Source organism: Saccostrea cucullata, unplaced genomic scaffold, assembly GCF_032062105.1.
Source record: "Saccostrea cucullata isolate Sc308-1 unplaced genomic scaffold, CSIRO_AGI_Scuc_v1 ctg5872, whole genome shotgun sequence".
In the NCBI taxonomy this organism is placed as follows: Eukaryota; Metazoa; Mollusca; class Bivalvia; order Ostreida; family Ostreidae; genus Saccostrea; species Saccostrea cuccullata.
The window spans coordinates 9,792-26,877 of NW_026938966.1; the positions used below are offsets into that span (position 1 = coordinate 9,792).

General features: G+C 32.9%; 1 protein-coding gene across 1 annotated transcript; it reads left to right on the forward strand.

The window, feature by feature from the left end:
* Positions 1 to 355: 355 nt before the first annotated feature.
* On the forward strand, positions 356 to 3,142 carry LOC134251957 (uncharacterized). Its single transcript, XM_062734373.1, has 4 exons — positions 356 to 435; positions 982 to 1,206; positions 1,349 to 1,603; positions 3,102 to 3,142. The coding sequence occupies exons 1-4, from the start codon at positions 372 to 374 to the stop codon at positions 3,140 to 3,142; spliced, it is 585 nt and encodes a 194-aa protein (XP_062590357.1). The 5' UTR covers positions 356 to 371.
* Positions 3,143 to 17,086: the final 13,944 nt, after the last annotated feature.

A 17,086-nucleotide genomic window follows, 5' to 3' on the forward strand; every position in this document is an offset into this window, starting at 1 on the left:
AAAACTTTTGATTTTTTGGCTTTATCTTTTATCATCAAATGTTATAAGATTTTTTTTTTTTATTAAAAAATATATCATTTTTATGGCAAAAAGATAAATTGAATTATATATTTGCTATTCACCATCAAAACATGATTTTTTTCATTCACATCTCATCCGTTTCCTAGATTTCAGGAAATAACCATTAGTATTTTGCAAAGGACGCTTACAGTATAGTAATCAGATTGCTCTACAGGAAATTTGACTGGATCGCTTCGAATAACAAACAATCATAGATTGTTAATATGTCTTTTTTATCTTCATGATTATATCAAGCTAAAAATGCTAAGTAAAGGTAAATGTTAAAACCAGCGCGCCTTAAAATATTGGGGATGTCTGCATGCATATTTTTCCTTTCATCACTTATCATCCTGATCAGTCGTTCATCTGCGTACGGTAAGATTTAATTTATTATGCCTTTTTTTCCGTACTTATTTTTTGATTTATCCGAAAATAATATAAAGACATTTTTAAGTATATTTTCATGCTTCCGAATCACCACTGTTTTTTTTTTTATAAAGCAATGACCCAACAATTAGATAAATATTTCTACAAAAGTATATACTGCATGTAAACAAGATTAAATAAAATGAACTCAGTCGAATTTGATCGATATGTTTCTAGAATTTTCTATTAGACATCCGATGACCTTCTTCAATAGAATTCTGTTTACTACTAACATTGTTGTAGTTTAAGCTTATCGTATACAAACCATTCATATGATTTATCAAATTTAATTACATTTGGACTATATTGTAAACCAAGAATCAAAATAATCTACACATTGATCTCTAGGTAAACAATTTAATAAAAGTCACTGATCAATAAGATACTGAAAAAGAGAAACGGACAAAAAAGAGGGATTAAAAAAAATCTTTCTTCTAAATATATCATATAACAAACCTAAAAATAACGTGTACTATACTCTTTTTTTTAAATTAGAGAACATAGCATATAAGCGACCAGCATGGCAAAGAACAACACACCCTTCAGGGTTTGGACCGGATAAGGCAGTTGATGGATTAAAATCTAACTTATCTGCAAGTGGTCACCAGTGTAGCATATCAGCAAATTATGAAAATATAGCTTCATTGAGTGTCAACCTACTTGGAATAAAATTTATTCATCATCTGCTTATATATTACAGAACAGACAACAATCCTTGGGGTATATGTGACACATATTTGTAAAATATGTGTCACAATTGTATTGTCATATTGTATTACACGCTTTTACTTAGACAAGCTTGAACTGTGAAATCTTCATTTATAAGGGGAAAATTGTTTAAATTTTTGTTTTCTTTTTTTAGGTGAAAATAATTCCTTAGCTGGAAGATTTCTGGGATTCGCTGTCTATATATCAGACACTGAAAATAAAGATGATGGTAGATTATGTTTCCATGACAACGAATACAATATGTCTACAATACCAGCTGTGGCCAATATCACGTGTGAGTTATACGGCCAGTATGTCATCTATTATAACGAAAGAAGAAACGACACAGTTTACCCGATTGGTTATTCGAAATACGCATACAGTGAGCTCTGTGAAGTTGAAGTTTATGGTAAGAATCATAATAAATTCATTATAATAAATATTTCATGCCAAGAAGTATTTATTATACTTTCGGATTGTATATGAATACGACGTACATGTACGTGTATGATTAATTTTATTTTTGTTTTTTATCAATGATATATTCATAAGATGCAAAGGGATAAAATTCTTTTTTTTTCAATGTTAAAAAATAAAAAACAAAAGTACTGGTTTCTAGAATATCTCCTCAAGAACCACTAGGCAGATTTTTGCCAAATTTAAACACGTTGATGAGGATATTTTTAGATTAAAGTTAGCTCAATTTTTTACAATAAGGCGACGTGTGTGCTCTCAAGGTAATCTAAAACTTAAATTTGTCCAAAATTTATGATTTGCTAAAACGTATAAACAAATTTAATAATCAATCAGTTATGAATACAACTGTGCAAAAATTTTAACTTTAGCAATATCTTCTTTACAAAATCTAAATTCAAGTTTGTTCAAATAATTACCTTGGGAAAATGTGGGACTACAAAGCATAACTTTTTGCTGAGAAAGGCTCAATCCACATTACTGTAGATTGTACATTTGCCTAGTGACATCTCACTTATTAATAGAACACTAACATGTATGTCACATTTCAAATTTACTTTTATGCCAACCAAGTATTAATGGATTATATCCAGCCAGAGTCCGAGCTTGTTTTGCGAAAATTAGACACAATACCCATATTGTGTGAAAAGGTCATTTATTCACAAAAGTATATATCTCATAATATTGAATATTATATAATAGGCATTTAGAAAAATACATCATATGATGTGATTGAATAAATGACACATAGATTCGCAAAGGTGGGGATAAATATGTTGCCACCTAAGAACAAAAGCATCTAGAGTTTCTGACAGAAAATGTGAGAGGTAAGTGGGCGGGATTTAAATCGTCCTTGCAGTGCGTAGCACAATCAAGGAATGCCGCAAACGATTCAGACCCCTGGAAAATCCTCGGGGCGACACATATCAAAGACCAATTAAAAGCGCGCATTCCGCTCACGACCCACAATAGACAACAGAGTAGGAATGTGAGCAACCGTAAATGCATAATATTTTATGCAACATAATTAAGAACAAAGGCACAGATCAAATGAGCAATTGTTCAACCACACTCACGTATGCTTCTCCTGTTGAGTATACCTGTGAGCGACCATGAGCGACCATAAGCAAGGCTCACCAATAACAGGAGCATTATGCATAATAATGTGAGAAACCAATGAGATAAACACACACAACTGCTAAGTATTGCAGATAAAATGTGTACACACAACAGATGTTGTGAAATATAAACAAGCGACACAAAAATCTAGGGTCAAATGATTGTCCGAATACCATAAACAACATCATTAATATTAAACAATGTGAAATAATATTGTCAGGGTGTTATGCCCTGTAAAGATACATTAGAACTTAAAAACATCCACGTCTATGGCAAATACCAATGGCAGATCTAATGCTCTTTGTATATTTCAGCATTCCTAATGGATTTAAATGCACCCCATTACAGAGCATAAGAGAACTGCTGTTTTGCCAAAAACCGCGATGGTGCCAAAAGGTAATCTTTGGATTGCCTCGGCATAAATGTTCAATATGTTTATTAACTTGACAAACAATGTTGTTAAAGAGATTCCCACAACGGCGAGAAAACCTTCGCAACAATTGACCAATAATAATATGCTTAACGTTGTAAGTTTGAACGACAAATGAGGCGAAAGAAACAATATCGCGGGCTAATTTTGCAGGATCCGAGTCAACTCGAATGTCATTGCCTCCGACCTGCAGAAAAAGCACTTGAGGTAGAAACTTCTCTAAGATATTCATATAACAAGGTTTTTGCAAACATTTCTGACCCAGTCGGACAGTTCCATCCCCAATTCCTTTAAAACGAACATGAAATTGACCGGCATCAAGAGATAAATTTTTCAATTCTCTGTGAGATATGATAAATTCGTCAAGACGACGAATGAAGGAATGACCAAATACTAAAACCCGACAAGTCATAATGAATGCAAACATATATTATTAAAGAATTATGGTTCGCCTATACCTTTTAAATCGTCCTTGCAGTAGCAAAATTTAAATCGTCCTTGCAGTGCGTAGCCCAATCAAGGAATGCCGCAAACGATTCAGACCCCTGGAAAATCCCCGGGGCGACACATATCAAAGACCAATTAAAAGTGCGAATTCCGAGGTATACAGAATGATACAGAGTTAACTGCGGCTAAAATTTACTCGCACTGAGTCATGTATCATTTCCGGTAATACATTACGCGTAAACTCTAGATGCTTGAGTTGATTAGCAATATGACAAATCCAAAATAAAATAGTTATATCTAAACTTGTTGTCATAAACTATTTTATTTTCCCATAAAATTCAAATCAAATTGGTCGCTGGCGTGGCACAGTGGTTAGAGTATCTATTCTAGAGTCGCAATGTAAGGAGTTGATCCTTACGTCGCAGGTTCGAATCCCACTGTGGGACGTGGAGACCGGTCTTTCGGATGAAACCGTATAAACCGAGATCCCATGTCGCAGAAGGTGCTGAAACGAAAAATATCCCTCACTACCCTATGGCCCTGATAATCGAGTTCAGCTCTCTACCGGCAAGTGGAAGTGTCTCAAGTGACAGACGTTTAACAATATACCATCATTCATGTATAAATTGAAATGTCTGTGTTGTTTTAAGAAATTCAATATATTTTCATTTATTGATTATATGTTGTTCAATGTCCAGCTTGACGACTGTTCACTTATATACAGACACTATTGAATGTCGTTGAAGTGCTTCAAATATAAACCTATTCTCAGCACGCAGGACCATTGAGCAAAGGGATTTTTTTCGTCTGCAAACCCCTGACACGAGAAAGGCCAAAGATTTTCCCATCTAGTGACAGACGCTCGGTCGAGTAACAGTTATAACCTATATTTACATCTTACGTAGGTCTGACCCGCAAAAAGAAAATCAAACTCAGTCCTCGCCACGAGATCTGTCAATCAAATGCTCATAATTAATATCTTTTATTTTCCTTTTATTGTGACATCCTGTCACTCTCAATATAATGCAATTCTATGACAATATGAATTAATTCAAATTAAAATAATCAGTTTCGCTTCGTTTTCCAATACGTTTAACACCACAGATGATAATCTTGTTTATTATTCATGTACATTTATGTTCGACTTCTGGTGTATTGTGAATGCACTTAACAAAGTATACTGAGAATGGAGGATAACTTTTTGAAAAAGGAAAGAATGAACATTGTTGTTATGACAATGTAATTTTAATTGTTACACTATTTGCTCTACAGGATGTTCTCAAGGAATTTATGGACCAAACTGTTTATACCCTTGTCCAACACATTGTCCAAATTGTAATGCAGAAACAGGTACCTGTTTATGGTGTGAAGCCGGGTACATTGGAGAATATTGTAATTCTAGTAAGCTTTTTGGATGATACATTTGTATTAGTTTTGAAGTCAATTATAACTAAACGTTCACATTTTACTATGACATAATTTTCAATTGAAATTCAAGACATCACACGATGACGTTGTAGTAAAGAGCTTCTTTTAACTTTAGACTCATTGGCGTATTTGTAAGAGATAATGAGTTAAAAGATTAATCCATTGAGTTGTTTTGTTTACATAATGTTACATTGTACAAAAAAGTGTAAATTTGTCGAAAAATACCTTGGGCACTGCTTTAACATACCTACGCATAGAAACATAGAGAGTTTTTATTCTTAATATTATAAAAATTTCTCCATTATTTGACAACAAAATGTTTTAACCCAGGCATTTCTTTTTGTATCATGTTTACTTAAGGCAAACATCAAATTACTGACCCATAATCGCTTCAGATGCAATAGCATTAAAAGTATAACATAGTTTTTTTTTTTACTTTTAATTCAGTATACTAAGACAACTTTTTTTTTGATTTTGTATCGGTATTTAAGTGTTCTATATTATGGGCATTTTTTTCATTCTTTTAAGGCTTACCACACGTTGCTTTTAATTAATACAAATAAATTCTTTCACTGACGATCAAGATCATTTAAAAAAAAAAAATTACTTAGTTTTTTGGTTTGTTTAGTTTTGTTTATTAATGAGCAGTTTTTTCAGTTGCAACATGAGAGATCAATTTGACCGATAAGTTCAAAAATTGTGTCAACCAAATTAGGTTCAATTAATATTTCTAAATTTGTTATCTAATTACGTTTTTGTTTGAAACTGTTTGGCCCAAAATTTTGAACGTTAAACATTTTTTACTAATGACGGAAATTAATTTCAATTTGTTTATTTAATACAATTCCATGATATTTCCTGCTCCTTAGTAGTATTGTACTTGTGTTCAGGATTTTTTCATAGGTTAAATTGATTTAATACCAGTTTTTTAAATCTGCACTATGATAATAAATTATTTTTATGAAAAACTTACTAATTATAATTGTTTCGCTTTTTTGACTTGTTTTCTACGAAACAATGCAATGGCTTAGCTGAAACAAACAAGATGTGTTTTTGAAACACTGATGTCCCCCGACCCCTAGCTTAAGATAAATGTTGAATTTTCTCAAATGCATCAAATTACAAAGGTCAAAAGTGTTGGTACTCAACGGGAGGTCTTATTATATGGAATACACTGGTGAAGTATGAAATTCCTAGTTCTAACTGTTCCAAAGTTATGGTCAAGGTTAAATTTTCAAAAACCGGTCAAACTTTAAGATCAAGGTTAATGTCTAAAGTTCAAATATATTTATACTTTCTGTAAGGACTCGTCAAAATAAATACACATGTGAGGTATGGAAGCCCTTGCTCCAACTGTTCAAAAATTATGACTTAAGAGAAAGATTTTAAAAATTTGGTCAAACTCTAAGGTCAAGGTCAAAATGTGAAAAATATTTAACCCACTAAAAAGATTTATCAAAATGAATAAACACGTGAAGTATGAAAGTCCTAGAATCAATTGAATTGTTCAAAAGTTATTACCCAGGTTAAAGTTTTTAAAAAGTGGCTCCAACTATAAGGTTAATGTCAAAAGGTAAATTAAGTATTTACACCCTATAAAGGGTCTTGTCAAAATCAATACACACGCGGCGTATGAAAGCCATTGCTCCAATTCTTCAAAAATTAAGGCCCAGGTTAACATTTACTTTGTTTTGTTTTTGTTTGTTTTTTTTGGTAAAAATGTCAAACTCCAAGGTCAAGGTCAAGAGGTCAAATTTGGTGGTAACCAAAGAAATGTCTTACATATATCACAAGAAATACACCTTTGAAATATGAAAGTCAAAGCTCCAGTCACTCAAACGTTCTGGGCAAGGTTAATTTTTTTTGCAGATAGACAAACAGACAATCAGACAGACAAAAAGATTTTAAAAAATGGACGGACGGACAGGACAAAAACCATATACCCCTAAAACGGCGTTTACAGGGGCATAAAAAGCCTCTAATGTGTTCAATCAAATGAAACTAGGAGAAAGAAGCTTAGTCGGCATTGACAGTGTTATCGCATTGTTCAAACCAAAAAAAAAAAAAAACTAAAGTTTAACTAAGGGTGGGATTCCAAAGACTTGAAAGAAGATATACTTTCACCGGTATTGAAACAACTACTTTAAAAGAATTCACACCTTAGAAAGTAAAATCATTTTAAATAATTAGATGTTTATATTGGTCATTCAAAGTTGAAAGTATATTTCCCGAGAAATGTTTTACAGATCCATCTTATGGGATTGTTACACCTTTTCTTTAATTTCAGAAAATTAAAAAATATTATATTAGTAATTAGATAATTATCTTAGTTATCAAGAATAATAACATATCTCCTGAAAGATGTTTTAAGGTCCATTAAATAGGATTGTTGCATTTTTGTCCAAGTTTTTTATTCATTTTGAGCTTGAATTCTGTTCGTTATCTCCATAAATTACATTTATGCTTTAGCTTGTGCCCAGGGAACTTTTGGTGTTAACTGTACCAGTATATGTGGAGAGTGTACAGGAAATTGTGATCATAGATTCGGGAATTGTTCTCAAGGATGTAAAGCGGGATTTAAAGGAATCACGTGCGATGAAGGTATGGATTATTTCAAGTTTTAAATGAAACATATTTCTATGTGCAAAGTGTAAAGGATATCAAACAAAGCGTATCAAGATTTGCATATTTTATGCAGGAAAAATAACTATGTGTTTGCAATTATTAATGATATAAAATTCCTCAATGATAAAATGTTGATAATTGCATGGACTTTTGTATAAAAATTAACTTTTGTTCTTAAGAAAAATATTAGGAATTGAGTTTTTAAAAGATATTAGAACTCAGGGTACTCAATACTACATTTCAAAAATTTGACTTTTAAATGGATCTGTTTACAATATCGTAGTTAGAAAAAATAATTAAACCCAGCGAATGTCTATAAAATGGTTGGCGCAAATGATTACTTAGAACTGACATAAAATATTTTGTGAAATTTTATGAAAGTTGAGAAAGCTTTTAGCTGAATTATGCTAGAGACGTGACATATTTTTAGAAAATTCAACAAGAGTCCTTGCTCAAGAAGAGAGTTTTCAATAAAGAATTCGTTAAAATTTGGTAGCAATCATGTTTTTTTTTTCCGGGAGACTCGAAATAAGTATCAGGCCAACGCTAACAACTACGCTTTACGGCTCATGATGAGTTGTGGTATTTAAATCATGTTTGTGATATGACCCTTGATTAAAGGACTTCAAGTATGTGCCGGAAAGATGCGAATGTTTTGTCATAAAAATGCACTTTTAACATACAGTGGGTAATTGCTCCATGTTTTTGTTTAACCCAAAAAATGTACATTTTATTGAAAACTTTTTAGGATTATCTTAAAGACCCATTCATATCTAAAAATTTTGTTCAAGTATGAAAAACGATATTTTGTTCTCTTAAGTGAGACAAGGGGTCATTAAATAGCAACCCATATTATACTGCTATAACATGGGTTGGAGGAGTTTACGCTTTTTATAAATACAGTAAAACTCGGTTATAACGAAGTCTCTGGGTCCTATGAAATCACTTCACTATAACTGTAATTCGTTCTAACCGTATAAGAAATTCATTAAATTTATATAGCTGGGGATTCAAGATGACTTCGCTATATCCGTGAATTTGCAATATCCGTTTCCGTACTAAACGAGTCTTACTGTATAAAGCGTAAACTGTCCCATCCCAGGTTTAACAGTATAATTTGGGTTGCTATTTAATTCATTCCTTAATTGTACTATAAATGTAAAGTGATCAACATATCACCAATTTATTCCCAATTTAGATCAGGTGAGCATTTTGGCCATAAGGTCGCTTCATTTATTTTTGCCCCCAAAAATTTCAACTTCAATCGACAAGGGGTCATTTTTCTTCACGTTGGTTATGCAATATTTTAGGGTGATGACACTTTTTCTACGGGTAAAAGGGTCATTTTCGACGTTGAATAATGATCGGGGCTCAATTTTTGGCCGTAGAATATTCACTGGTTGTCATTTTTGCCGTCGAATAATGTCCCCCGGTCATTCCTCTATAGGGGTCATTATTCATCTTTACACTGTTACAAATACCTGTGCACGGCAGATTTTTATGGATATCCCATATATTGACAGATGACCAAAAAAGGTACGAATACAAACCGCTAAGCTACTGCTAAAAATGTTTCCAAACTTCAATCAAAGACAATTTACAGACATAGTTACTGGTGACGAAACATGGGTTCACTATTTCGAACCAGTAAGAAAAGTTGGAAACAAATTATGGCTAGCCAAACACGGTAGAAGGCCTGTAGTTGCCAAAAGGATAATGAGCACAAAGAAGGTCCTTTATTGCATATTCTTCTCTTGTGATGGTTTAGCCGTACAAATTCCGGTGCCGAAGGGCAAAATTGTTACAGGTCGGTATTAACGAGATGTTGTACTGAAAAAGGTCTAGAAATATTATCAGAAACGACGTCCTGTGTCGGGATTTAGGCATGTTCGCCTTCTTCATGATAATGCTCCATCACATACATCTGAGCTTGTGAAGCAATTTTTGAAATCTGAGAGGGTTACCGTCTTGCCACACCCACCATGCGACTTTTTCCTTTTTCCAAAACTTTAAAAGTTCTTATCTGGTCGTCGATACAAGTCCCGACAGGCCTTTGGTTCAGCCGTCAGTCAGTGCATCAGAAGTATACCTAAATCAGCGTACCGTGACGCATTTCAGAAATGGATTCAGAGATTAAAATTGTGTATTTCAAATCACGGAGAATACTTTGAAGGGATGTAATGTCCATTTGACTATTTGAATCGAATGCTTTTGAGATATCGTACAATACACAATACATATCGAACAACTCTCGTATATCAAATATCAAAACAAATGTTTTTTAAACATTTAAACCAAAAATGTTACATTACATATTGTTCAGTAGTCTGTTTGAAATTCAAATGGGCTTTTTTGTCAGCTTCTATTTATGTTTTCATGAATTAATTGATTGATTTTATACTGTTTGACGTCCCTTTCGAGAATGTTTCACTCATATGGAGACGCCACCACTTGTCAGGGGAGAGCTGGCAAATTTTTACGTATCCTTGGAACTCAGGGCCATTGAGCAAGGAGGGGTCTTTTTCGTATCTGCACCTACTGCAACACAGTACCTCGCTTTATACGATCTCATCCGAAGGACCGGTCTACATGCCCCACATTTGGATTCAAAACCGCGACATAAGGATCAACTCCTTACTTTGCGACTCTAGAGCAGACGCTCTTACCTCTGCGCCACGCGGGCGACTTTTCATGAACTGAAATGCAGATTTTTAAAATGAGTACTATAATGTCATTCTAATACTTTTTATTTTGCATTTTTCACAGTGTGTGATTTTGGTTTTCATGGAGTAAATTGTCAACAGGAATGCAGTATGTTTTGCTTCTTGTCCAAGAACTGTAGTAGAATCAGTGGCCAATGTATGGATGGATGCAAACCGGGATGGGACGGCCTGGATTGTTTAGAAAGTGATGTTCAAAGCATATTCTACTTTTAACTCTAATTGCTAGTTATACATGTACTGTTTCCTTTTTTTATCCCTATATTGTACATCAGATTGGGGGAAATAATAATTCAATTTCATGAGTGGTGTTGTAAAATTGAATTTATCTCTAAAATCGTTCAATTTAGTGAGAAAACAAGAGACCAAGGAAATATTTAGTTCAACAGAAACAATTGCAGTTTTGGCGATCAGTTTGTCATTTAACGCATGTCTGCTTTTGGCATTCTGCATAAACAGGTATAATGCTAATGCTTTATCACTTTTAAAATCATAACAAAAGCATTTAGTTGAATCTAGTTTAATAAAGCATTGACTCCAACAATGACCACCCAGCAAGTCTAAATTTATGTAGAACAATTTTTATGTTTCTGATTAAAAATTAGATTTGCATCTAGCTCCTCTTCTATACTCTTTATAACATGTAGTAGAAGAGCGAAATAGTTTTTTTTATTATTATTTAGAATAAGCAAAGTATAAATCTGCTGTTTTATCAATAATCTTTAATTTAGTAGGCGTTTTACCTTTTTTTAAAGAAAAAAATGTTAAGATTTGAAAATATTGAATTATCATACATTCAATTTCGAAAAGGTATGATGCTACAAAGAACAAAAGTCTTCTGAAGGCATACATCAGTAAACCAAGAAAAGAGAAAATGACAACAGGGGTACAAACAGGACCAATAGATATGGGAGATGGGGAACAGAATGAAAGAGAATACACGGAACCTCAGTACCTTCAAATCATCAGTCAAAATTATTATAACACTGCGTAATTAAGAATTGAAACTTACATACAATGCTCTTATCTCATTTCGCGTAGAATACGACTAATTCCGGGTGATCATTATTCGCCTGACATATTGTTCATTTTTTATGCATATCTGGTACGAAGAAATATGTAGAGATAACTAACAGCATTCGAGCTCAAAAGTCCATTAAATGATACAAAACAGGAGAGGAGCAAACACGGACCTCACAAACATCAGAAGTGGGACGAGAGAGCATCTCCTGCCGAACGGCCACACTATGAAATCGTGTGCTCCTTGTCATGATCGGGAAATAAAGGGGGAAATCTGTGTTTAACTCAGTGTGTATTTAATGGCCTTACAATGACCATGCAGAATCTCAGACAACATTATACTTAATGATAGTTTGTATCGACCACAGAACTTAAGAAATGATGACTTAATAATGTTAACACCAGATTATTTTTTTTAAATGTTGGCAATTTTTGTACCTGTATATATCGAAAAATAGAACGCTTGGTTAAAAAATTCATAACTCCCCCCTTTTTTACAGTTTTAGTTATTAATGTTATACATTGGAGGAAATATCATGCTTTTATTTTTCAATTACATTTTCAACTTAGATCATGAAAAAAGAAATCCTTCAGTTTCTTTCGAATATGAAATTTGATGTGTCATGAAATGCTTTATATGCAAGTTTTTTTTTACATTTTAATTGTAATAGTCAATTTGTTTTTTGCACTTTTTTCTTTGGCGCAATCAGACAGGATCCAGATTGATCAGATTCAAATTCCAAAGAATTAAATCTGAGGGAAATGCAATGTGTTGTCTTTGTAATTATGTATTGTTAATCAATGTAATTTTAATACTTGAAGCATTTTATAATTGATATATGTTTGACGCTTATTTTCATGTAACGCCGTTTTTCTATTTGTGATTGTATACATGTGTGAAATTTTTATTGTGTTCTGTTGAATGAGATACTTTTTAGCTCACCTGAGCTGAAAGTTCAGGTTAGCTTTTCTTATTACGTTTTGTCTGTTGTCCGTCTCTCTATTTATCTGTCTGTCGGTCCGTCCGTCTAATAAAGAACCAATGGGGAAGTTTTAAATAAACTTTTCACAATGCATCCTTTGATGAAAGAAAATTCAAAATTGTTCGAATAGATGGCAACCCCCTCTTTCCATAGGAAATACTTTAGAAAAGTTAAAGTTTCATGGCATCTTTGATGAATTTTCTTGAAAATAAAAACTTGACAGAAGCCTTCTTTAAATAGTTTTGTAAATTCAAGCTAGTTCAAATGATGTGCACCTATTAGGTTGGACAACAATTAAGAATCAATTTTCAGTGGAACACGTATGAAAAAAAAAAGAATCAAAAATCGGCTTCTCAGGAATCAAAAAATAGTTTTAACTTTGGCAAATGATAAGCCCTGGATAGGACAGGGTCAATGCGTTTAATTGAAATACTGTACATTATAAGAATTATCAAAAAAAATCTTCCCGAGAACAGCAATATGATAAAAGCATCCACAAGCCTCTGGGGTGGGATGGGGCGACGATACTAATGGGGGATGAAAGTTTAACAGGAAAATTTATCAAAAATTCTTTAATTCTTTATCTCAAAAAGAGAAAAGTATTTTTGATCATATTGAAATTAAAACATTCTTAGGTAGGGCTATGATAAGTAATATTAATGTGGAAGCATTCTGAGATAGTGTAGATTTAAAGAATTGTCAATTCATGACTCTGAGGTTTGGAAGGTTCGCAATGGAGGATCATTTCAGTTATATTAGAAAATCTTTTTAAAAAAATTCTGTTCTTCAAAAAAATATTCAAAGCCATTAGATAGTATTTTAATATGGTAGCATCAACAGGTAGAGAAAATTTATACACACACCCCTCATTTTTAATTGTTTCAATAACTAATTGAGTTGTGCCTTTTCGTGGCAAAAGTGCTAAGGTGATTGATGTGGCCAAGTTTTCTCTTGTAATTTTAACCGGTCTGAAATAAAATTATTCAATATTTGCCTTATCCTAGCTTTATTTAACATTATTGTAGTAATTGTATATTCTATGTGCGTTGGCTAACTTCTTGTCATTCATCTGGACAATAAATGACATCTTGATTAAGCTTATTTTTTTTAATCTTTCAGTGGTTAAGCAACAAGAACAAGCTTCTGAATGTCATTAAGCATCCATGATGCATAATTTGTTAATGGAAAAGTTGTATAAATTTATTTTACGTGGAGGACACCTTTAATTAATTCAATAAATTATTCAATTTAGAAAACTTTTTTTTTCTATTATTATACTGGAAGAGCTATCGACACATTCACGATTTATACACTGTTTCTTGTCATTTGATGCAATCCGTTCCTTAAAAATTAAATTGAGAGTTAAAACTTAAAAGTTTCTCACAAAATTAATTTCTTTCTACATACACTTTTCTTAAAAGAATTAAGAGAAATGTGATATAATCGAAAAAAATTGCATCTGAGTTTTTGTAGTCGTCATATACAAACCGCAATCTTCACCTGAGCCGAAGGCTCAAGTGAGCTTTTCTGATCAAAATTTGTCCGTTTTCTGTCGTTGTTTTCGTCATCGTCGTAGTTGTAGTTGTTGTTGTCGTTGTAAACTTTTCACATTTTCATCTTCTTCTAATGAACCACTGGGCCAATTTCAACCAAACTTGCTACAAAGTATCCTTGGGTAAAGGGGATTCAAGTTTATTCAAATGAAGGGCCAAGCCCTTTTCCAAGGGGAGATAATTATGAATTAGAGAAAAATTTATGGCGTTTTTAAAAAATCTTCTTCTCAAGAACCACTGGGCCAGGAAATATGAAACTCATGTGGAATCATCCTCAGGTCGTGTTGATTCAAATTTGTCCAAATCATGACCCCCAGCGGTAGGGTGTGGCCAAAATGGCCGATCAAAGTTTTACATAGGAAAATATAGGAAAAATCTTTAAAAATCTTCTTCTCAAGAACCACTGGGCCAGGAAAAATGAAACTCATGTGGCATCATCCTCATGTAGTGTATATTAAAGTTTGTTCAAATCATGACCCTAAGGGGTACGGTGGGGGCAAAATGGCCGATCAAAGTTTTACATAGGAGTAATAAGAAAAATCTTTAAAAATCTTCTTCTCAAGAACCACTGGGCCAGGAAAGATGAAACTCATGTGGAATCATTCTCAGGTAGTGTAGATTCAAGTTTGTTCAAATCATGACCCTCGGGGTAAGGTGGGTCAAAAATGGCCGATCAAAGTTTTACATAGGAATATATATGGAAAATCTTTAAAAATCTATTTCTCGAGATCCATAGGAACAGGAAAGATGAAACTCGTGTGAAATTATCCTCAGGTAGTGTAGATTCAACTTTTTTTCAAATCATGACTCCCGGGGGTAGGGTGGGCCAAAATAGCCGACCAAAGTTTTACATAGGAATATATAGGGAAAACTTTTAAAATCTTCTTTTCAAGTACTTCAAAGCCATGATTAGTAATATCTATATGGAATCATCCTTAGGTAAAGTAGATTCTAGTTCGTTCAAATCATGATCCCCTGGGGGTTAAAATCCACACCCCCCCCCCAAAAAAAAACCTCAGATAACTTTTAGTTCTGATCTGATATGTACTTTTTCCTAGCCCATGTGCGCAGTTGAGCGCTGTGGCCCCTGGGCTTCTTGTTTTTCTTACACTGTTTCCTTTTGTCTTGTTTCCCTTTCATCACAGAAACGCCCAACAAACGTAGCAGTTCAAGCTTGACATTTCAAATGTATAATAAAGTGTCAGTTTTCTTAGTTTGGTCAGGTGAACCCCTATTCGTTTAATGACATTAATTATGATTAATTGTTATTTTATAGGTGGCAGACTTCGTAGCCTTCTTGAACTTCTAGAGGAGTATCTCAGTCAGAAAAAATCAAGTGATCAATCGCAGCCAAAAATCCTCAATGAAAAGGTTATCCCGAAAAATAAATATTCAAAAATATTAATTACTACTTAAGGTTAATACTAATACCTATATGAAACATTTTAAACACCTGTGTTTTGTCATTCCCCCTTTGCCCTGATTACTTTTCTTATACACCTCGGTAAAAATCAATAGAGGTCCTATATACTCTACTGTCACAGATTGCAATTCTTTTGTTATTGCATTTGAAGGTTCGGTAGCAGTCTGAATGTTTTAAACTAGACATTGCACCCGTCTTTTAGGTTTTCACCATTTCTTATATATTCAAATCATATGACTCCACTGATCTGCTTTAAGAATTAATATTATTCCTAGCTTTATAATTTTCATAAATTAGGCGCTTAGGAAATGTATTTTTTATTATTTTATTTTTCAACATCCCTATTTTTGCAGGGTAAAATTTTTGCTGAAGATGAAAGCAATGCTGAGAAACAAACTATTCGTTTTTATTGTCTTAATGAGAAGGTTGTACAGAGAATACAATTATTATTATTATTATTATTATTATGTTAGATGTGTTATTAGTTAAATCTAAGTATGTTGAATAATTTTATTTAGGTATATCGGTCATTAAAATTAATGCAAATATCTCTCAAACAATTCTCATTTTGCTTTAAGGGAATATAATAAAGTTGCAGTAATTTAACTCACCGATAAAATGACTTTTTATCACAGGTCAGACTTTAAAATAACACTTTCAAATAGTATCAAATGTCAACCTTTAACAAAACAACTGAAATACCCAGTCCATGAAGGATAGTCCAATCAAGCCATTGAATTGGCATTTCTGCTCCAACTTTGCTTTTGATGAATAGAATTACATGTATTAAGTCTGCTTTACTTAAAATATTAATAATGAGATTTGACAGTTTTCTCCTTATTAAACATATATTTGCTATACGTATATCATCTTGCTTGAAGCCAGAGGATTTATGCATTAATAAGAAAGAAAAAAGAAGAAGATAAATTAGATATTCCCCCGCATTCAATTTCTTATGTATAAACAGAAAGTTTTTTTTTTCAAGTGCAGTCACTACATTCAATATCCCATGTAAAGAGTTCAAGGGGGGATGGAATAGCTTATCTTATAAAACCAGCACAGTTTCTAACCTGACTTTAAATTGTCGTAAGTAAAATAAGTTCATCCAACCTCATAGTCCTTTCAAAATAGTTTGGTCTTTAAATATCAATGTGTTACTATTATACCTGACAAAATACTCATACATAACTGTTAACTGTAAATCAAATACAGTATAAGAATGATTTTAAGCGAGGATTTAATTTTGTCATTATTAGCGAGGGTGCCGAGATCGCTAAGATTTTGTATTGCTAAAAATTAATTGTGTTTAAGTTGTAATAGTTTCTTACTTGAGCATTCCAAAATCGATAATATTACTTTCGCTAAAAATAAAATACCAGATTTAAAGGATAAAATCTCTAAATTTGCGTCTCGCTAAAATGTCCACTTATGCGGTAATAAATTTGTCTTCGAGTAATGTACATATCGACAGCTGCTGGATAAGTTGTTTATATAATTTCTTCTGAAATATAAAAAGTTGAATAAAATTGTTTTTACTTTGTAGTAATATATGTAGGACTCCAAAATCTGATGATCATTCCAAAGTCCAATCCCCGATAGTTTGATACTCCAAAGTCCGACGGTGCAGAAAATAGAAGACAGTATCCCACATCGATCAAGTTTCATATTAC